Genomic DNA, 21,450 nt, shown 5'->3' on the forward strand with positions numbered 1-21,450 from the left:
AAATCTGGATAGTGCCCCTGAGGAACTGAATTTTCATTTTATTTTAATTGTTTAAAAATTTTTAGTTCACACTTCATTTCATTTTTGGAAAACTTTCAGCTCACTTAACTTGCGTATGTAAATGTACTTTTTCAGCTGCAATTTTATGAAAGCTAAATACAGACCTGCCTCTTGAGAAACCTATATGCAGGTCAGGAAGCAACAGTTAGAACTGGACAAGGAACAACAGACTGGTTCCAAATAGGAAAAGTAGTACGTCAAGGCTGTATATTGTCACCCTGCTTATTTAACTTATATGCAGAGTACATCATGAGAAACGCTGGGCTGGAGGAAGCACAAGCTGGAATCAAGATTGCCGGGAGAAATATCAATAACCTCAGATATGCAGATGACACCACCCTTATGGCAGAAAGTGAAGAGGAACTCAAAAGCCTCTTGATGAAAGTGAAAGTGGAGAGTGAAAAAGTTGGCTTAAAGCTCAACATTCAGAAAACTAACATCATGACATCTAGTCCCATCACTTCATGGGAAATAGATGGGGAAACAGTGGAAACAGTGTCAGACTTTATTTTGGGGGGCTCCAAAATCACTGCAGATGGTGATTGCAGCCATGAAGTTAAAAGACACTTACTCCTTGGAAGGAAAGTTATGACCAACCTAGACAGCATATTCAAAAGCAGAGACATTACTTTGCCAACAAAGGTCCATCTAGTCAAGGTTATGGTTTTTCCAGTGGTCATGTATGGATGTGAGAGTTGGACTGTGAAGAAAGCTGAGTGCCGAAGAATTGATGCTTTTGAACTGTGGTGTTGGAGAAGACTCTTGAGAGTCCCTTGGACTGCAAGGAGATCCAACCAGTCCATTCAAAAGGAGATCAGTCCTGGGTGTTCATCAGAAGGACTGATGCTAAAGCTGAAACTCCAATACTTTGGTCACCTCATGCAAAGAGTTGACTCATTGGAAAAGACTCGGATTCTGGGAGGGATTGAGGGCAAGAGGAGAAGGAGACAACAGAAGATGAGATGGTTGGATGGCATCACCGACTTGATGGACATGAGTTTGGGTGAACTCCGGGAGTTGGTGATGGACAGGGAGGCCTGGCGTGCTTCCAATTCATGGGGTCGCAAAGAGTTGGACACGACTGAGCAACTGAACTGAACTGAAATACAGATCATATATTTCCAATGAAAATTTAGCACATTTTATATAAAATACATACCAGTTTCCAAATACTTTGTGAAACAAAAATGTAAAATATTCTATTAATAATTTTTATATTGATTACACATGGAAATTATACTATCCTAGATATATTAGGTTAAATGAAGTGAAGTGAAAGTCACTCAGTTGTGTCTGACTCTTTGTGACCCCATGGACTATAGCCCACCAGGTTCCTCTGCCCATAGGATTCTCCAGGCAAGAATACTCAAGTAGTTGCCATTCCCTTTTCCCGGTGATCTTCCCAACCCAGGGATTGAATCCAGGTGTCCTGCATTGCAGTCATATTCTTTATCTGAGCTACCAGGGAAGCCCAGGTTTAACGAAATATATTATTCAAACCTGACTTCATCAGTTTCTTTTTACCTTTTTTGATATGACTACTAGGAAATGTAGGCTTCACAGTATGTGGCTTTCACAGTATTCTGAGGGGCATCTTGAATCTGACCTTCGCATGAATGTCATTCTGCAGGCAGACAGGGAGCCAACGATGCGTGTTACTTCTGGGCACTGCAGCCTCTAACCCTGCAGACGTGGACGTGACCTTTAGTTCATTCCCCTCCTGACTCTTAACCTAACAGGTGAAAGTTCAGGCATGGGCTTCTACAACATGCATAAGAGAAGTCACATATTTGGTATTTTTAGAGACCAGAGGTAACCTACCGGGAAAGGGCCAGAGGTAAGGCCACAAGTAGTGACCAATTGCTCTACTTAAAGGCAATACACAAAGAAGAATCCCCAAGTGGATATTCCCTGGGTCTCCAGTGTGCCATCTCTGCACAGGACCATAAAACCCAAAGAGGCCCTTGGAGAGCCTTGAATATGGTTGCTTCATCCCAGTGCAGAGACTGAAGCCAGAGAGGGAAGAGCCAAGCTAATTAGCACTAGAACTGCTAAGTGTCCCAATGCCATCGGAACATGCCTTCTCTTGGCTTTAGGTATTGGTAAATATGTGCCAACTGGGTTTGATTTGAGAAAGGAAAGATCCACCCTACAGGCATCAGGCAGCTTGCCACCTACTTCAAGATTTCCAAGACTCCATTTCCCAGCACTGTGAGCCCATCCTGAAGGATTAAGGCTGAGGCCAGAAGGCAGTCTCCCCCATCCTAGAACCACCCTCCCCCACATCCCTCATGGCCTTTATTCACAATTCCACAAGACCTACAACCCCTAAAGTGATTTGTTCCAGGGTAGGGAGTAACACAAGACAAAGATGCCTTCGGCTGGTGTAGAAAACTAGGAAGAAACGAAAGGAGATGAGGGGGAAAGGGCACCAGACTCCGTGTGAGAAAGACGCTCTTAGTCAATCCTGAGCCAAATGAAGACAGAGAAGGCCAAGGCACCAGCCTAGAGTAGCTGGCATCCCCCAATGGGGTAGGAGGACTAACCGGATGGATGGGGTTAGGGGAGGAGGGAGGCGGTGGGGTGGTAGGCAGTGGGAGAGTCCCAACCTGAAGGCATCTTCTAACAGAACGGAAAGCGAACCTCCCTATCTACCATTCCGGACCCAGACGACATTCATCTAGCAGTACAATCTACAAAACACTTCTCTCCAGTCTGCTCCCATTGGTACAGCTTTACCATGTAAAATCATTTCTATCCACATCTGAATTTACCAATCTAAGCAAAATACAGTTAGTAACAAAGAAAGGCAATTTTCATATTTTATTATACAATATTGTTCATCATAGAAAAAGCTGTAGTATTTTTTAATTAAATACAGAAGCAAATTGTTAGTGTTGCCAGAGAGATCATTTGCCTGCTTTTGAAAAATTTAACAGCACCTATTTGCCAACCAAAGAATTGCTTGAATAGAGTCAAATCCTTTGTTCTCCTTTCAGGACCCAGCCTACTGATTTATTTTCTATACAGTGTCTAACACACAGTAGGTGCTGAATAAATAGTTTACTAAATGGGATGTTCTTTAATCCCTATCCTCTCTCTCCTGACCCTAAACTGGATCCTGACTCACACAATAAAGGACTTCCCTGGTGGCTCAGACAGTGATAAATCCAACTGCAATGTGGAAGACCTGGGTTTGATCCCTGCGTCTGGAAGATCCCCTGGAGAAGAGAATGGCACCCATTCCAGTATTCTGGTGTGGAGAGTTCCATGGACAGAGGAGCCTGGGGAGCTACAGTCCATAGAGTTTCAAAGAGCCAGATACAACCGAGTGACTAACGCTTTCTTCTTTCGCAAGATAAAACCCCCACCCATCCATTCCTAGGGCAGTCTGGTGTTAGGGGCCTTTCAGTAGCCTTGATACTTAACCATGGTCTCAAGACACTTGCCTGAGAGGAATGACTGAGGGTTTCAGAGAGAAAAAGAAACACACAAGGGCAAGTGCAGTAACTAGGCAGAAACAAAAAGATGCTCAGACAAGCAGTGACCAAGAGATTCAGGGATGGAGCCACTGCAGGGGCCAGCAACAGCAAAATGAGGTCAGAGAGACTTAAAATGCACACAGTTCGAGATAAAGAGATTAAAAGGTTGGGCAACAATAATAATCTTGAAAGTTTCTTTCCAGCTTTAATGTTTCATGGCAGAGATGATGGCAGAGAGAGAGGAAGACGAGGCAAGAATGAGAGGGTAGAGACAAAGGAAGTCAGGGGAGACAGGTGGATCAGCTGCTGTGACTGCCCATCTCTAGATGTGGCCTTGAACTCTGGTTCTGCCCTCGCCTCACACTCACCGGGCTGGGCTCCTTGATGCCTCAGCACCCCACGTGCATTAGGCTAGGCTCCTACTGTAAGTCCAGTCACATCCCTGCCTTTCTCCACCTGAAGGTCTCTGAACCACTCTGCAAACCATCTCTGCAACATCCTCCACAAGGCTTTCTCACTGCTCCAGCCCATACTGGCCCCCTCCCTTCCCAACTCCTTATGCTGGTACAGTTCATATGACATTCATATCCCTAACCACAGGGCAAGCGTTTGCCCTCAGCTCCTACGAGGGCATTTTGGTTCCCCCAAGAGGGGTTTCAGTTCAGTTCAGTTCAGTTCAGCTGCTCAGTCGTGTCCAACTCTTTGGGACCTCATGGACTGTAATATGCCAGGCCCCCCTGTCCATCACCAGCTCCCGGAGTTTACCCAAACTCATGCCCATTGAGTGGGTGATGCCATCCAACTATCTCATCCTCTGTCGTCCCCTTCTCCTGGTCTTCAATCTTTCCCAGAGGGGTTTTGCAAGGGTCCAAACCCGACTTCATTTATTCCAGGAGTTCCCATGATACCCAGTCCAATGCTGAGTATCACGTAAGTGCTCGGCGAATACTCTGCGGACTAACCAGTCCCCAAGGAGTGCCAACAGGGCAGTCTTAACAGTGCACTGGTCTATTAAACAGCTTCCCCGAGGCCAGCCAAGCTGGGGCCATCTCCTGGGCTCCTGCGCCCCCTGCCGGCCAGGAAGGGCTCTGCACACAGGACGAAGCGGGCCGGAAGGGCGGTCCCGAAAGGCGCGGGCTCACAGTGGCGTCCGGCCTCGCTGTGGCCCCGGGGGACCCACCCGAGGGTCCTGATGAGGTCGGTGGGTCCAGCCAGGAAGAGCAGCTGTTTTTCTTCCTGGGTGTCGGGGCACATCATCCACGGCCTCCCGGGGGACAGAGCCGCACCCTGCGCCGTAACGGGGCGCTCAGAGCTTCTCGTCCAGCTCCAGGCCCTGGTTCTCCTGGGCGCCAGCGCGCAGCCGGGGTGGGCTGCCGCTTTGCGTCCCGTTCAGGTAGTTCTGGATAACGGAGGCGCAGTCCAGCCGCTCCATGAGGGTCATGAGGTAGTGCAGCTCCTGGAGGCTGCCATTCTGCTCCTCAAATAGCTCCAGGATGGCTGCCGCGGGGCTGCGCTGACAGGACATGAACCTGGCCGGGAGCGGGGCCAGGGTGAGAGGAGGGAGGGGGCCCTGCGTTGAGATCACCACCCACCTCCCCCCAGCTCTGGCCCTCATCATGCCTTCTTTCAGGGCACTCTAGGTGGTGGGAGGACCCAGGACTTTGAAATCAGAGATTGCCTGGGTCACATCTGAGATTGCACTGGCTCAAAGTCTGCTCCTCTCTAGGCTTCAGCCTCCTCTTTTCTCACACCAGGGCTTGGATGAGAAGACCTCTGAGAATATCCAGCTGCAATGTTCTGTGTTTGCCTTCTCTGCGCCCTACCCCCACCGCGAACACTCCCCACCCTCCATCTCTCCCAGGCCACATCCTGCCCACCACCAGGCAAATAGTTCCTCCTACCCATGGCCCTCCCCTGCTCAAAAACCCCTCCAGAGTCTCTTTCACCGGCTAACCAAGCCCACTCTCCTGACTTCCCTGCCCACCCACCATTTGGCCTTGCCCTGTTTTTCTGACCTTTTCTCCGGCTCCCATCCTGAACCTTCCTTCCCACCTTAAGCATATCAGATCTGCAGTTGACCCTCTGCCCCCCTCCCCAAGTTGATCCCCTACTTCCCTACCACCTGAAGCCCTTGTTCCCACCTCAGGTGGAGGAGACCATTCTGCACCCCTTAGTCCAGCTTTATTATTCTTTTTTATGTAATTGAGATATTTAGTTGACTCTCGAACATCACCGCTTTGAGCTGTGTGAGTCCACTTACATGCAGATTTTTTCCAACAGTAAATATTACAGTACTACATGGTCCCTGGTTGGATCTGTGGAGGCTGAACTGTGGACGTGGAGGGGAGCTGTATGTTACACTAGGATTTCAACTGCATGGAGGGTCACCCCTCTAACCTCTACATTGTGCAGGTCAACTGTAATTGACCTAAGTCTTCATTATTCTCTTTAGCCATTTCATACCTGTTTTCAACTTGCCTCACAATATTGGGTACATAAAAATAATGTCAAAGGAACACATACCTTGATTTTTTTAAGCTCTCTGTATCCCTTAGTATAGAGTGACCTCCCTGGTGTTGGGACCATATTTTATTCATTCTGTATCCCAATGCTTAGTATAGCTTTTCCAGGACTTAGTAGGTACTTGATAAATGTTTAATAAAAGAGTGGTTTTATTTTTTTGCTTTTGAGGGAGAATTTTTATTTATTTATTTATGCCACACTCTATGGCATGCAGAATCTTAATTCCCTAGCCAGGGGTTGAACCCACACCCCCTGCAGTGGAAGCACAGAGTCTTAACCACTGAACCACCAGGGAAGTCTTTTAAGTGGGTGATTTTTAAATCTACCTTGTTTTAAGGATCCAGCTCTCATCCCATCTCCTGGGTGCGGTCTTTGACCACTGTTGTCATCATCTGAGTGCTGGACTCAGCTCAGAATTGGTCTACTCATCTCTCTTCACAGAGACCATAGCTGCACTGCCTGTTTTGCCAATGTTTATTAAATTAACGTGTGCCATGCACTCAGCTACAGGCTTTACACACATTATCCTGTAGTCTTCCATTCTGCCCCACAGGGCACAGCATGTCAAGCACTCAGTATGTACCAGTGACTTACATGTGAACTGATTCATTGTTAAATATTTACTGAGACAATATTTATGTACTGAACACTGGCCATGAACCAGGCATCGCTCTAGGTACCAATAATACAGTGATAAACAGAAAGATGTCCAGAACCTTCCTATGGAGTCCCTTTGACTTCCCCTGGTCCTCTCCCCTGGCTTTTTCCTCTCTCACCTGTCATGTCCTCTTCTCTTTGAAGCCATGACAACAAGGAGTGCTGGACCCAAACCAGTGAGATCATTGCCAATGAAATCAATTCTCTTCTGGGAAGTAGGGTGGGGAGTAGCCATTCTCTGACTTTTAAGTCACTCTTATGTGAATGGTCCAGTCTCCAAGGGGTCCTGAGAACCCCCCACCAGTCCACCCTCTGCTCCCACGTGCAGACCTTATCCCTCTTACCGGATTTTCATACCGCAGAGCCCCAGGTGGGAGGCCAGTCGCCGCCAGTCATTGCCAGTGATGCTGTTTGGCTCCAATAACATCTGCAGCTGCTCAAAGAGCTCTGGGGGCAGCCTGAGGTAGAGGAAAGGGTGTCCTTGAAGGGGAGAATCAAAAGGCCCAGCCTGGCTCCACAGACACCTCAATGTCGTGCTCACCCTGCAAGCCCAGGAACAGCAATCCCAAACATCCCGCACCCCCTACAGCAGCCCAAGCAATCCCCACCTCACCTATTGCAGGGGGGTGGCTGGGTGACTGGGGGTGGGGCTGCCCAGGATTCCTCCTCCGATGCCTGGAACCTGAGGATTTCCATGTACTTGGTCTCCAAGCCCTGAGCCAACAGAGGGGCAGGGAACACACTTAGGGATCATGAGACGTCCCTTGAGCAAAAAGCCAGGGCACCCACCTCCATTGCTCCCATCTCTGCTTCAGCCAGGAGACACAGCCCCACCCTAACCAACACCCTCTACCCTCTGCTTCCCCGACCCCAGAGCCCTCGGCCTTGAGTTTGCTGACTGAGCTCTTTGGGACCTGGGACATGAAGACCAAACGAGGTACATCCTAGGGCACCAGGAGAAGTGCTGAGTGGGGTCAAGAGCAGGGGAGGTCATCTAACAATAGAAATGCTGAGCTCAGGCATATGTGCCCCTTCCTCCATTGCTCTTCTCCTTGGTTCCTCCTTCCCGAAGGATACCTTGAGGGGTATCTGCCTAGTCTCCAATAAGATGCCACATGGTTTCCCACAGATTCCCCTGATTTCTTCGTGTCTTCCCGCAGGAGGCCGGGATCTCTCATTTCCATCCCACCTACTCAAGCCCCTCTTCCTCCTGGGTCACTCTCCACCTGAAGATACACAGCACTGTCTCCCAGATGCAGACAATCTGTCCAGAAAGGAAGCACTTCTCTCTGATGCCCAAGTTCCTCCAGGTTGAAAGAAACCCCCACAGGGTTCATGTAGGGTCTGGTTCTTTTACCCTCTGGCAGGATTCACCCATGGATGGACAGGAGAGTCAAAGATGGAGCGTCACTTGGAGGCCAGACAGTCTCTGCCCCTGGAAGAATGCCCTCTTTACCTCTTGACTGTGTGATCACAGCCATACTTGCTGCACACTAGACCCTGGCCTACCTCGTCCGCCACTCCCCCAGCCCTGCCCTTCCTCAGTCCCTCCGCTCCAACCCACATCCTGGAAGGTGTGCATCGTGACGATGATCTCATTGGTCAGCGCAGAGCAGTCCTCGTTGTCTTTGGCTACAAAAAAGGAGACGTAGCAGGTGAGGGAGGAACAGGCCCAGAAGAGGAGAGCAGGACAGCAAAATAGACTTCCACAGCAAGACTTTGGAACTCGGAAGCAGCTGTGCCGGCCACCCCATCTTTCTCTCTGCGAAGATCTGCTGTGGCCCTATCTCTGCACGCGTGGCCGAATGAAGCGCTGCAGGGCTCCAGGGTGACCAGGAGGGGAGAGGGGAGGGAAGGAGGGGGACACAGGGCTCCCGGGCTACCTGCTTTTCTGCGGAAGCAGAAGGAGCGGAAGGGGCACTTCCCGTGCCAGATGTGCAGATGTGGCACGAGCTGACAGCTGCTGTCGTCCACGTTCTCCCAACCTGCAGAGAGGAAAGGGCCTCAGAAGGGTGACCTTCGTTTAAGGGGAGGTAAGGGCAGGAGCCGAGGGGAGGGGCAGGGCAGGAGCAAAGGCTGGAGGGTGACTCAGTCGGTGGCGGGTCCCAGGGCCTGGGCGGGGACCCTGTGAGTGGTCTTCCTTCTACCAGCACACAGACCCACCCCTCCGCCCCTCCACCTTCTCATCCAACCCACACCCTCCCATCCTCTAGAAGCAGCACCATTGCGCACCCTGTCCACACCCACACAACCACACCCTTGGCCCCATGGACAATTCCTGCAGCCAACGCACAAAGGAATGAAGGTGGAAAAGACTGGGCCTCCTCCTCTGACGTGGGCTTCAACCAGGCAGGACCATAGAAGCCTTCTCATCCCTCCCTGCCCCTGTGGAGGCAACACATCTTCTCCCGCTGCCCACTAGCATCATCTGCCCTCCCACGGAGGGACCAGGGCTGAGTGCTGCAGAGGGAGGTATTGAGCAAAGCCTGGGGCTCCAGGAGGCAGCAGGAGGAGCCAGAAGCAAACCCCACTCCGGCCCCCCAAGGCTGCTGCATGCCCAGAAGTCTCAAAAAGAAACTTGAGGTACCCAGATTTCCACCTCAGAGAAGGTCCAGACCCCTCCCTCCATGGGGCTCCCAGATGCCCTGTCCCCCGGCCCGGCGTCCCTCACCCTCTGAGATGTATTTGAGTTTCAGGCACTGGTCCCCTCGGGCCCCGGTGAAGTCAAAGAGCTGGCAGGGCCCGCGCAGGCGTCCACCGTGTGGCTGCTCATTGGTCACGGCCCACTGCAGGGCACAGGGCGTGTTGTTGAGGAAGTAGACACGCAGCTGCAGGTGGGACTGCCCCGGGGCCAGCGGCGAGCAGAACAGGGCCAGCTGCAGCCACTTTCGGGCTTCCCGGCCCACCGGCGCCTCCAGCACACAGGTGTAGAGGCTGCAGAGAGAGACGGTGGCAGGGACCACGTGCGATGGGACCGGGGAGGCCGGGACACCAGCCCACCTGCCACCCGGTTCCCACCACACCAGGGGCCTCTGTGGGGGCCTCCGGAGAGGAAAGGAGAACATTCCAGGCCATGTAGGGAAGAACTAGGGTGGAGGGGTTGGCTAGAGGGACGGAATGTGAGTCATGTCAGTGACTGTCACTGTGTCAGTGTAGGAAAGATGGAAGCTGAGCTTCGGGCCACCATGCATGGCCCTGCTCTGGTCATGGGTGGCAAGGAGACTGGGAGGCAGAGGATCTAAGATCCTAGAAGGACAGAGCTAAGGACAGACATGACATGGGGTGGAATCTTAGAGAACTGGAGCGGGGCAACATGCCCTAGACAGCGGGGAGACAGTCCTGAGCCAGGGCACAGGGAAGGGACAGACAATTTTAGAGACAGAGGTGAAGATGGGACAGGCCCCTCTAGACAGACGACTGGGGCTGAGCCAGACTTTCTAGACAGACAGAGGGACCATGGGGGGATGCACAGTCCTGGATGGGGTGGGAGCAAGATAAGCAGCCATAGGCACTGGGACAGAGGAAGTGGGGAAGGATGGGGGATACGGGCTTTGCAGGCCAGCTTGGACAGAATAAGAGGCAGTCCCCGCAGAGAGGTGAGGACAAGGCAGGCAGAGAGAGGGGGGCGGGAAGTCCAGGCCCACGGGCGGGCACCCACCTGAAGTGGGAGAGGTGGATGCGACATTCATCCCGGGAGGTGTGGTCCCCCGGCCGCCCCAGCGGCTTCCAGGCCTTGGCGTCCAGCAGGGCAGTGTTGCTGCTGTAGGCGCGGGCCTGGCTGGGCTGCTGGGCACAGTGCTTGAAGGTGAGGGTGCAGGGCTTCAGGAAGGAGGCCCCGTGGGGGCCACACGCCACCACGGGGCTCACCAGTCCCTGAGCCCGGGACAGCGAGGGGGCATCCGTCAGGTCCCACACCAGGGTCAACGACACCCGCTCCTGGCGGCCCATGGACACAGCACCTGGGGAGGACGGAGAGCTGAGGGGGGCCTGGCAGGCAGGCACACCCCTGCTGCAGAGGAGGTCCAGCCAGAAAGGGAGAGGAGGTGGGCCGGGAGCCCAGGAGAGGGGGCACCGCAGGGCACATGGGGTGGGGGGCAGTGTGGAGGAGAACAAGAGGGTGGTGACTGACTTGGGATGGAACCGCGAGCAAGTCGTCCCCCTCCTCTGAGGGATGCTGCGAGCTCACTCAGGCCTTTGTGTGAATTTGCAAGTGTCTGGAGGCTCTTCCTCCAGACACTTTACTTCCCTTTTGGGGAGAACTGTCGTAACAGACTGTTCATTAGAACAAGGCCCTTTGCCTCCACCTGCCACGAAACTGTCATAAAAATGTGTCGTATATCCATCTTTGGAGTCAAGAAAGACGTACACGAAACATACAATTTTCAAAATTATGAAGGTATACCTGAATGGCGCTCTCTCGGGGTTGGCGCCCCTGTCTAATACGTAACATGAACAGCTGTAGGCTGAGAAGGGAGCTGGGTGCTGTTACCTGGCGGGATGAGCAGGGAAATGCCCGTATCCTGGAGCATCAGGCAGCCGCCGCGGTGGTCCACCTCTCGAGCGGAAAACACCAACAGTTTGTGCATCAGCTGCCGGATGACGGTCTGGCCTTGGGTGGGTGTGTGCAGTTCCTGATAGAAGGTGGCCACCTCCTGCAGCGTGGCTGGCAGGCCTGCCCTGGAGGACTCATCTTCCGGTAGGGGAGTGGGAGGGGGCGCTGGCTCCTCTTGGCTCTCCAGCTTCCAGCAGGAACCCAGCAGCCGGCGAGGACAGCGCCATCGAAGGCACTGGACCAGGAGCACTGCGCTCGCCAGCGGAACCCCCACCAGCAGTAGGAACTGGGCGGGCTGGAAGGAACTCTCATAGGAGCACATCCGCCTGGTCGCTTGATGCTGCCGGTTGCCCTGCACCCGAGGCCAAGGGCCTGGGAGAGAGAGTCAGTGTCAGGTGAGCCGTCGGAGGCTAAGACCTGGCTTCTAAGTGACTGCAGTGAGGAGGGAGCAAACTGTCTTCATCCCAGCATACCCCACGCACCCCGGTCAGATCAATTTCCTAAACAGAACTTCACCTATCTCTCCCTCCCTCCCTCTGTCTCTCTCTTTCCCTCTCTCTCCCTCAAGAACCTGCCGTGACTCCCCATGACCTAATTAATTTCACCTCTCACTAGACAGAAAGACCTTGGGTTTGGAGTTAGGAGTTGTGAGTTCACATGCCACCTTGGTCACTGCCTGAGTGAGCTTGTCCTATTGTTTAATGTACCCTACCTCTGTCTAAATAGAGCCCTTGATCTCCGTGGGCCGACAGAAAGTGAAAGAAAGAAAGTGAAGTTGCTCAGTCGTGTCCGACTCTTTGGAATCCCATGGACTGTAGTCGACCAGGCTTATCTGTCCATGAGATTTTCCAGGCAAGAGTGCTGGAGTGGGGTGCCATTTCCTTCTCCAGGGGATCTTCCTGACTCAGGGATCAAACCCAGGTATCCTGCATTGCAGGCAGATGCTTTACCCTCTGAGCCACCAGGGAAGCCCATGGGCCGATGGAGGAAAGTCTTAAAATAGAAAAGCAAGGACTTTGCTGGTGGCACAGTGGGTAAGAATCTGCCTGCCAATGCAGGGGACATGAGTTTGATCCCTGATCCAAGAAGATCCTGAGCTCAAGCTCTAGAGCCCTCAGCTGCAACGAATGAGCCCTTGCACCACAACCACTGAAGCCCGTGCACCTACAGCCTGTGCTCAGAAACCAGAGAAGCCACTGCAATGAGAAGCCTGTGCACAGCAGCTGGAGCATCTCCCGGGCTCCACAACTAGCGAAAGCCCAAGCACAGCAATGAAGACCCAGCACAGCCAGAAATAAATACACGAATAAATAAAAAATAAATAGAGCAGTGTATACATGTCAAAAAAGACATATACATGCAAAAAGGATTTTTTTAATAGAAAATGAAGTCACAAAGGGCTACACATCCTCTGATCTCATTAATGTAGATAGCAAAACTAGATGAAGTGTAGGTATATATTTATTAGTGTGCATATGTAAGTGAGGAGAAGGCAATGGCACCCCACTCCGGTACTCTTGCCTGGAAAATCCCATGGACGGAGGAGCCTGGTAGGCTGCAGTCCATGGGGTCACAAAGAGTCAGACACAACTGAGCGACTTCCCTTTCACTTTTCACTTTCATGCATTGGAGAAGGAAATGGCAACCGACTCCAGTATTCTTGCCTGGAGAATCCCAGAGATGGGGGAGCCTGGTGGGCTGCCATGGACACGACTGAAGTGACTTAGCAGCAGCAGCAGCATATGTAAGTGATGGGCTTCCCAGGTGGTAAAGAACCTGCCTGCCAATGCAAGAGACATAAGAGACACAAGTTCGATCCCTGGGTTGGGAAGATCCCCTGGAAGAGGGCATGGAAACCCACTCCAGTGTTCTTGCCTGAAGAATCCCATGGACAGAAGAGTGTAGCAGGCTACAGGCTATAGGGTTGCACAGAGTCGGACACAACTGAAGTGACTTAACAGCATGCATGCATGCATATAAGTGATAGAGAAAGGTCTGGAGCAGAACTGTGTAATAAAAAATATAATGTGAGCCACAGATGTGCTTTTACACTTTCTACAGTCTACATTTAAATAAAGTAAAAAGAGCCAGGAGAAATTAATTTTTAATATATTTTACGTAACCCAATATATTCAAAATAATATCATGTTGACAGGTAATCAATGTAAATTTATTGCAATATTTTACATTCTTTTTTCATTACAAGTCTTTGAAGTCCGTGTGTATTTTACACTCACAGCACACTGCAACTGATATTCTGTCTACTTCAAGGACTCAGCAGCAACATGTTCTAGTGATTCCTGCCTTGGACATACAAGTCTGGGAGGACACACTCCAAACTATTCCTATTGGTTGTTACTGAAAGAGATGAGAAATTGGGGGAGCTGGAAGATGTGAAAGAGGACTTTCTATTTTCTTAAACCCTTTTTTCTGTAGTCTTTGAATTTTTCACATTCAAGCATGTCTTTCTATTAATCTTGTAATTCTTTTTAAAAACTATTAAAAGTGAAAAAAAGGCTCTCAGACTGATGATGAGGATGGCATGAGATCATGTGAAAATCACTTATAGATGATAAACCCTGTCCAAATATGTGTGTTTTATTTATGCCCCTCCTTCTGCTAGAAAGGTCAGAGGGTAACTCGCAGGGATATATTATATATATATATATTTTCTACAAGAGTAACAAAAGTTAAAAGTGGAAGCAGAAAGAAAAAAGAAAACCCAAAGTGAGGGTCTCCAGGTGAGGTCCACCAGGTTCCCAGAGTCAGATGGGGGCCTGCTCTGTCTGGCAGCGTCCCCCTAAAGATACCAGCTCTTGGGATTTCCCTCGTGGTCCAGTGGTTAAGAATCTGCCTTGCACTGCAGGGGCTTGGGTTCGATCCCTGGTTGGGGAAACTAAAATCCCACATGCCACTGAGCCCACTAGGCCTGCGTGCCCCAACTGGAGAGCGTGAGTGCCCCAACTACAGAGGCACATGCTGCAGCTAAGACCTGATGCAGCCAAATAAACAAACAGATAATTTTTTTAAAAGATGCCAGCTCTTTCCCAGGTCTTCTCCTCCGACTTATCCTCTTCCTCCCTTAATTTCCACCCTCGGCAAGACTGGGCTCTGCACACCTGGTGAAGTCTAAGCTTCGGCCTTTGTTCCTGCTATCCTCTGCTTCACGCTGTCCCCCTCTGCTCCTTCTCTCACCTGGACCACTCTTGCTTAATAGTGCCCCCTGCCAGCCCCCACTCACCAGCCCTTGACTGTTTCGCCCTCCCTGACCACCATCCTCCCACCATACTAAGTAACTTTATTTTTTATTTTTCTTGGCCATTCCGCATAGCATGTGGTATCTTAGTTCCCTGTCCCAGGGATCGAATACGCGTCCCCTGCATTGAGAGCTCGGAGACTTAACCGCTGGACCACCAGGGAAGTCCATACTGAGTAATTCTTGATCACATGCTCTCCGTGTGGATTTCCACTCAAATGAGCAATTTCTGAGCACCCACTGTGGCCCAGGCATTGTCCTGACACAATGACATCTTACTCGGCTCTCAAGGAGCTTCTGAGAGCATGGGATTCATTTACTCCAAGGTTGAGTTCTGTGAGACACCACATCCTCCTTCTGAGTCCCCAGGGTCCCTGTGGTTGATCCACTAGGATCTGCACTGGTGAATTATTCCCTCACTCACACCTCATGGCTCAGCTGGTAAAGAACCACCTGCAATGTGGGAGACCTGGGTTCAATCTCTGGATTAGGAAGATCCCCTGGAAAAGGCAAAGGCTACCCACTCCAGTATTCTGGCCTGGAGAATTCCATGGACTGTATAGTCCATGGGGTTGCAAAGAGTTGGACAAGACTGAGCAACTTTCACTTTCACTTCACATCCCTAACCCCGACCTGAGGCTGTGCCCCTAAGCGCCTGCTCCACCCTTACCCACCTTCTTTCTTCCTTCTCAAGACCCGTGAAACCTAAGCCCCCTTCCCAGCTCCCCCTGGCCATGGGCTGAAGCTCCTCTGTATCCTTGGATGAAGCCCTGGGGTAGGATCTATTTCCCCCATGTTTTCATTGAAATTATAGACAAGAAGGGAAGGCATGACGTTGCTCCCTCGGCCTTAACATCTAACCTGCAGACGGTGGCCCTGGCAGGGCACATGAGTGGAGTAAGTGAGCTGGCGATGCCTGAATCTGGCAGAGATGCAGATCAGAGCCACAGGCTTCCCTTTACGTCCCATTCAATCCTTGCAGTCCTTCCGCAGTAAAGATAATTGGAATTATAACTGTAATAATAATAGCTAACATCCACAGAGCCAGGGTATTATGGCGCTCTACGTGGCCCAGCTCATTTGATCCTCACAGCAGCTTTATGAGCTAGCTGTTATTTTTATCTCATTTCCCAGATAAGGAAGCCAAGTTTCCTCCCCCAGTGAGGGCAGAGGATGGATTATTAAGCTACAACTGAAGGCAGAAGGGAAGAATGAGCAAGGATGACAAGAGCTTCCAGAAACACTCCCTTTCTCTCCCTGCCCCTTCTTTTTCCCCGAGGTCTCTTCCTTTTCACTTCTAGAGGAGTTGAAGTTGAAAGAGAAAGAAATGAAAATAAATAGAAGGAAAAACAAACATAAGGAACTAAAGGCACATCCTTGGTGCCGCAGCAAGTGATGCTCACCGAGGCACCAGCAGTAGGAGATGGGCCAGCTGTAGGGAAAGAAAGGAGGGGCTCACTCTGTTTCTATAGCAACAGCTTTTCCAGGGCCTCCAAAGACCAGAGTCCAAATCCCCTCCACTCCATTGGGTGGTGCAGCAGAGTCCCCTTGTCCTACCTTCTAACCTAGAGGGCCTCTCACAGGAGCCAATTCATTACCTGGCCTGGAGCAGGTAACTCCTCCCTCCTCTCAGCCCCCTTTCTGCCAGGCTGACAGCTCTCCAGGCTGCGTTGGTCCTCACCCCATCCTTCTCTTTGCCCCCAGGAAGGGAAAGGGTCCCGAATATATAGCATAACAGCCTGGTACCTGCAGACTGGACCCTCTCAACCCCATGGCTGACCCTTTGGTACCCAGCTCTCCAGTATGTCCTGCCCCAGACTCTGGATCATCCTGGGTAGCACTTTCCCAAGATGAGAGTCTTTTAGGATGCACCATCACCTGTCCCTAGGGAGTTGCTTCCTCCAGCACAAGGATCCAGGCTCCTGCTGCAAAGTTCTGCTCATATTCTTTAAGGAAACTCTCAACCCTTCTCCCACATCACTGCTTCTTATTGGGTCTACTGCTGAAAGATCTCCAATTATACGTAAACCATGTACCAGGATAGTGAGTCCCAGACTAAGTCATGGGCTGCATTCACCAAGTGCCTCCCCCAGTCCTCACACCCACTGGGCTGTGGCCCTCTGCCAAGCCCCTTCCTTCTCTCTCCTCCAGCACCAGGTGTCCACACCTGCCAGCCTCACCTGAGCTGGCCTGGCCCCTCCCCAGGGCCCCAGGTAGCCCCATCTTAATGCTCAGCCCACCCCCAGCTGCCCCAGGGGGTGCTCACCTTACCGTGTAGGTGACCCCAGAGGCTGCCGGCTTGTCCAGGAACAGCAGTTCCTTCTCTGAGAAACAGAGAAGTCAGCCAGACTCAGTCACCAAGCCAGCAGACAAGTGCAGGTGGGCGGGGAATTCAGGCAGGAGTGGCCTGGCGCTTCCCACTTCCTGGCAGTCCTGCCTCCCGGCCGCCCCAAAGAGGGGTGGGGAGTCTGTCCTGTATGCTGGCAAAGTCCAGACGAGGTGAGGGAGGATCCTAGAAGTCCGTGAACTTACCGTCTAGATCTGGAAGGGAGGGACAGAGGGAGACAACCTGGGTACAAGGTGAGGCTTCTCTAGACTGCCCTCTGCTGGTCAGTGGCTGCTGCAACAGTGCAAGGTAGGAGGAACCCTAACCAGGGCTTCTCAAATTGTAATGTGTACATGAACCGTCTGAGGGACCTTGTTAGAATGCAGGTTCTGATCCCATTGGTCTAAGGTGGGGCCTGGGATTCTCTATCTTAGAAGCCCCCAGGTGATGGCACTGTGGGCCTGCCCAGGGTGCTTTGTAGTGTCTTAGTTGCTGAGTCGTGCCCAACTCTTGTGACCCCATGGACTGTAGCCCACCAGGCTCCTCTGTCCATGGGATTTCCCAGGCAAGAATACTGGAGTGGGTTGCCATTTCCTTCTCCAGGGGGGTCTTACCAACCCGGGGATCAAACTCACATCTGCTTTGCAGGTGGATTCTTTACTGCTGAGCTTAGACAATGCCTAGTTCTAACCACTTCCTGCACAGATATGACAGTTGCTGGTGGCATTGGGGCACAACCGTATCCGCTCCCTAGCGAGGGCTCTTTCTACTGCCTACAGGGTTGCTGCCACTCTGGATGTTTGCCAGCCTGGTCCTTCCTTTGTCACTCTGCCACTGTGATGAAAGCTCCCTTCACAGAAGGAGGTTTTTCCAGCCATCTGCTCCATATCTTCAGCTCTAGGTAGAGCCCAATCAGTCCAAAGTAGGTGTTTAATAAAGACCTGGGCGAAAGAGTGGGCCACCTGAGAGGAAAGAGGAAGCATTTTTGGATCCAGACTGCCAACACTGAACCCGGTGACCCACTTGCTGACTGTGTAATCACAGGTCAGTTGTTCAACCTTTCTGAGCCTCACTTCCTGGCCCGTCAAAAGCACATGATAATATTTACCTTGAGAGGGATAAAGATGGTCATTATTAAGCTAATAAATATAAAGCGCACACCACGGCATGGTTACTCAGAAGTGGTAACCTGTCACCATGGTCTGGCCTCCTGCAGCGGAGGTCTCTCCCAGCCCCACATTGATCATCGCCCGTAGAAAATGAGTAACTCCTGCCGCTTTCATCTTAGCTAATGATTCTCTAGCTTCTTGTCCCAAACTGCAACCCCCACCCCTGCGCCGCCTTCCCTGGGAGGAGGGGATAGATACCTCCCAGGGGTGCCCAGGTCCCCAGGGTGGAGAGATGGGGCAAAGGAAGGGTGGAGAGTAGCCAACCTGGGGAGAGGACCGCCTGTCTAAAGCACAAGCAAGAAAGAGATGCTCAGGACTTTGGGGGATGAAGAGGGGAGCGGTTGGTCTTTGCTGAACAAAGCTCTGAGACACACAGGTGGCTGCCTTTTTCTCTGAGTCATGAGATTCCAGGGGCTTGTGAAACATCTGGCAAGTTCAATTCCAAGTCAGAATGGGCCATGCGAGCTAGCAGTCAATAACGAGGGGCTATGTCTTATGAGATCATTTCCAAAGCTGGGGCTTGTTTCACTGGGGACAGCCCCAGTTACATCTGAGGGTCCCTGCTACCCCTACGGACACAAAGCTGGTTCGTGCAAGGCAGAGACCACGATGCCAGGCATCAGAAGCCTGGCAGCCTGGGGCTCAGCTGTCTCAGGAGGTTCGGGTTGCACAGCACCAATGCCTCAATAGTTCCATCAAGGGGGCAGGCCCCTCCAGAGACTGGGTCTAGTAGACCAGGGGACCCTCTGCTGAGAGGAGGGTCCATGCAGGCAGCAACCTGGACTCCCCAGCTAACGTCATCACCCTTGTCACTGGAGAAGGGAGCCCCGCTCCACCCTGCTCCCTGTCCCCACCCTCCTCTGCCTTCCTCACATCACACATCACTGGCACTCAGTCTGGGAGGTGTGCTGCCTGAGGTAAGGGGAAACACAGGCCTGGGAATAAATAAGGAGGCACCAGCAGTTGGAGGAGAACTGGAAAAAAGCATTGGGGGTGGTGGGAGCGGGGAGACCTCCAACACTGGATAGAAAACTGGAAATGATAGAGAGACAGGAGGCAGAAGGTGAAGAAACAGACAGTGAGAAGCAGAGAATAAATAGAAAGACGCACAGGCCAGCAGGCTGGTCAGCCCTGTCCCCAGAACCTCCAGGACATGTTCATGGGCCATTAACAGGAGAGGGTGGTGTAGACTGTCACTCCACACACTGAGAAAAATCACCTTTTTTCCCCTTCAAATTCTGTCAATCATGGGGACGAAGTTGAAATATCACAGGCAAATGAGAAGCATGATATTGGGTGGGGGATCTTGGTTGGAGGGACTACCCAGGTGGCTCAGAAGTAAAGAATCCACCTGCGATGCAGGAGACTCGGATTCCAACTCTGGGTTGGGAAGATCCCCTGGAGAAGAGCGTGGCTACCCACTCTGGCACTCTTGCCTAGGAAATCCCATGGACAGAGGAGCCTGGTGGGCTACAGTCTGTGGGTTTACAAGAGTAAGGCACGACTTAGCAACTAAACAATAACTTCCGTTGGAGGACGGTCTGTGCCTCACCCTGCTTGCAAAGGAAGACGCGGAACAAAATACAAGTGAGCATGGCAGTGTTTTAATCAGAGACCAAGCGGTTGTTCCCTTGAGAGGTCAGGGTGCCCCTTGTGTGGCCCCGACCCTCTGGAAGTGGTGAGATGGAGGGGGAACCTCCCCCAGCCCCTTGGGGTAGATGAGAACTTCAGAGAAAGGAATCCATAGTGTTATTCAGCTGAGTCTGAATTTGGGTGGGAGCTCCGGCAGAGTGGACCCCCTGGGGTTTTCCCAGTCTGGTATAGTGAGATAAGCCTGGGGCAGATGCACTGGTTGGTTCTGGACTGGAAAGGAAGCCCAGGGTTCTCTGGCTCCTGTCTTCCAAACGTGGTTCTTCCAAGTTGGCTTGGTTGAGTTTGATCTTAGACCCTGCCCTCCATCAAGGGCCTGCTATGTACCTGGCCAAGTGCCATCCATTGTGGGAGGCAGAAAAGATGGGCGATCCTGGACCTGAGATCCAGGAGTCAGACACACACTGGGGGAGAGGAGTCTTTCACTAAGAAGCAGTTGTCAGTCCTAGACGGGACACTCTTGAGTGCCACATGAGTGGTGTGGAGAAACTAAGTCCATGGAATGTGGAAAAGGGCGAAGGCAGCGTTGGCTCAGAGGAGGGGGCTGGGAGAAGACCCCAGGGGGTGTCCAGGACTAGACCTCCTATGGGAGGCTCAGGCCGGGGAAGAGTGTCAGGTAGGAGGAGACAGACAGGCAGATGCGGGGAACGCTACCATCAGCGTGTTCTCTGCCTCCCCAGATCGCACCTCCTCCAGGAGAATGTGGCCTCAAGGGGCCATCTTTGTGGCCCTGCCCCTCCTGGGGCCCACCCTTGTCTGGCTGCTCATCCATCACTCAATGTCTGACTGGTGTGACAGCCTGAGAAAGCTGCCCTGGTGCCCACCTCACAGAGTCTTGCTGCTGGTGTGGACAACCATCTACTCCATCACAGGGTGAGCACCCACTTCTCATGCCTGGGCTGGGAGCAAGTCTCCCATCCCTGAATTGCTGCCACACGCTGGTCTCTAAAGGGATGGGACCTCATCTTGCCTCTTTCAGGATGTCTCCTCTGTACCCGCCTAGGATTCCAGCCCACCCTCCCTTACCTCCTCCCTGCCCTCAAAGGATATCTAGACCCACTTACCCCATTTCAGCCCACAAAGGATTTTTTTTTTGGCAACCACAAGGCCCCATTTACCATGAATCAGCCTCCTCTGAGCATTTCCGCCACTGTCTATCCACAGGTATGCCGCCTCCGAAGCAGGGAGCAAGGCACGGCCGTCAGGTGCCGGCAGGTAGCGGTGGGGAGGGCTGCCCTGAGCTTCCGCGGCGCGCGCAGAGCACCCAGAACTTGGCTCGCTGGCTCCAGGGTGCTGCAGAAAGGTCAAGGGCAATTCCCAGGGCAGCCCGCCTGACCGCCCTGCCCCCGCCCAGGCCCTGCTGCACCTGCTGCTGCTCTTTGGGCTGGTGATGAGCACGGCCCTGATCTGGCACCCCATCAACAAGCTGGCCACCCTGCTGCTGCTGGCCTACCTGGCCTGGCTCACCATGGGCATTTCCACCACCTGTCACTTGTGGGGGGACAGCCTTTGTCCCGAGGACAGGCCCCCAAGGGGAGAGTAGGAGGCCAGGATCAGGGGAGAGGAGGGAGGCGGGGGTAGGGGCAGAGGAGACCACAGGCAGGGCTGTGGAGGGGAGGGTGGTGGCCAGAGGTTGCTGAGTCCCTGAAGGTGACTTGACCCAATGTGGCCACTGTCCTGGGTCCCCTGGTGTCACTTTCCACTGGGATTCAGAGACATGGGAGAGGGGGAAACAGTTCACATTTAATGTAAGGTAATAAATCCTGTACTAATAA

At 52.3% G+C, this 21,450-nt stretch overlaps 2 protein-coding genes across 3 annotated transcripts; one reads left to right on the forward strand and one right to left on the reverse strand.

Moving 5' to 3' along the window:
- Positions 1-2,868: 2,868 nt before the first annotated feature.
- UNC5CL (unc-5 family C-terminal like) lies at positions 2,869-17,071 on the reverse strand. Of its 2 annotated transcripts, none has more exons than XM_086370658.1 (9): positions 16,797-17,071; positions 11,212-11,646; positions 10,381-10,681; positions 9,394-9,656; positions 8,606-8,707; positions 8,287-8,354; positions 7,336-7,436; positions 7,067-7,180; positions 2,869-5,071 (listed from the first exon to the last, which is right to left on the reverse strand). In XM_086370658.1, exons 2-9 carry the CDS (start codon positions 11,594-11,596, stop codon positions 4,849-4,851), a joined length of 1,557 nt encoding a protein of 518 aa, XP_086226784.1. In that variant the 5' UTR covers positions 11,597-11,646; positions 16,797-17,071; the 3' UTR covers positions 2,869-4,848. The 2 variants fall into 2 exon arrangements, with proteins under 2 accessions (XP_086226784.1, XP_086226785.1); XM_086370659.1 differs by having other exon boundaries at positions 16,802-16,904.
- A 952-nt stretch (positions 17,072-18,023) lies between these two features.
- On the forward strand, positions 18,024-21,218 carry TSPO2 (translocator protein 2). The gene is made up of 6 exons (XM_086369697.1): positions 18,024-18,040; positions 18,249-18,333; positions 19,591-19,703; positions 20,189-20,548; positions 20,840-20,880; positions 20,935-21,218. Exons 1-6 carry the CDS (start codon positions 18,024-18,026, stop codon positions 21,216-21,218), a joined length of 900 nt encoding a protein of 299 aa, XP_086225823.1.
- The last annotated feature ends 232 nt before the right edge of the window (positions 21,219-21,450 follow it).

This window comes from Bos grunniens, chromosome 23 (genome assembly GCF_055505025.1).
Source record: "Bos grunniens cultivar Pamir isolate PY7600 chromosome 23, Bosgru_T2T1.0, whole genome shotgun sequence".
NCBI classification, from domain to species: Eukaryota; Metazoa; Chordata; class Mammalia; order Artiodactyla; family Bovidae; genus Bos; species Bos grunniens.

Excerpts from the sequence above, each read along its gene's own strand:
- UNC5CL (XM_086370658.1), bottom strand. The coding sequence starts at position 11,596 with ATGTGCTCCTATGAGAGTTCCTTCCAGCCCGCCCAGTTCCTACTGCTG. Across the intron at positions 9,657-10,380 it reads ATCCACCTCTCCCACTTCAG|CCTCTACACCTGTGTGCTGG; the intron begins GTGGGTGCCCGC and ends CTCTCTCTGCAG. Across the intron at positions 7,437-8,286 it reads CGATGCACACCTTCCAGGAT|GGCTTGGAGACCAAGTACAT; the intron begins GTGGGTTGGAGC and ends CTGTTGGCTCAG.
- TSPO2 (XM_086369697.1), top strand. Across the intron at positions 20,549-20,839 it reads ACCATCTACTCCATCACAGG|GTATGCCGCCTCCGAAGCAG; the intron begins GTGAGCACCCAC and ends GTCTATCCACAG. Across the intron at positions 20,881-20,934 it reads GAGCAAGGCACGGCCGTCAG|AGCACCCAGAACTTGGCTCG; the intron begins GTGCCGGCAGGT and ends CGGCGCGCGCAG.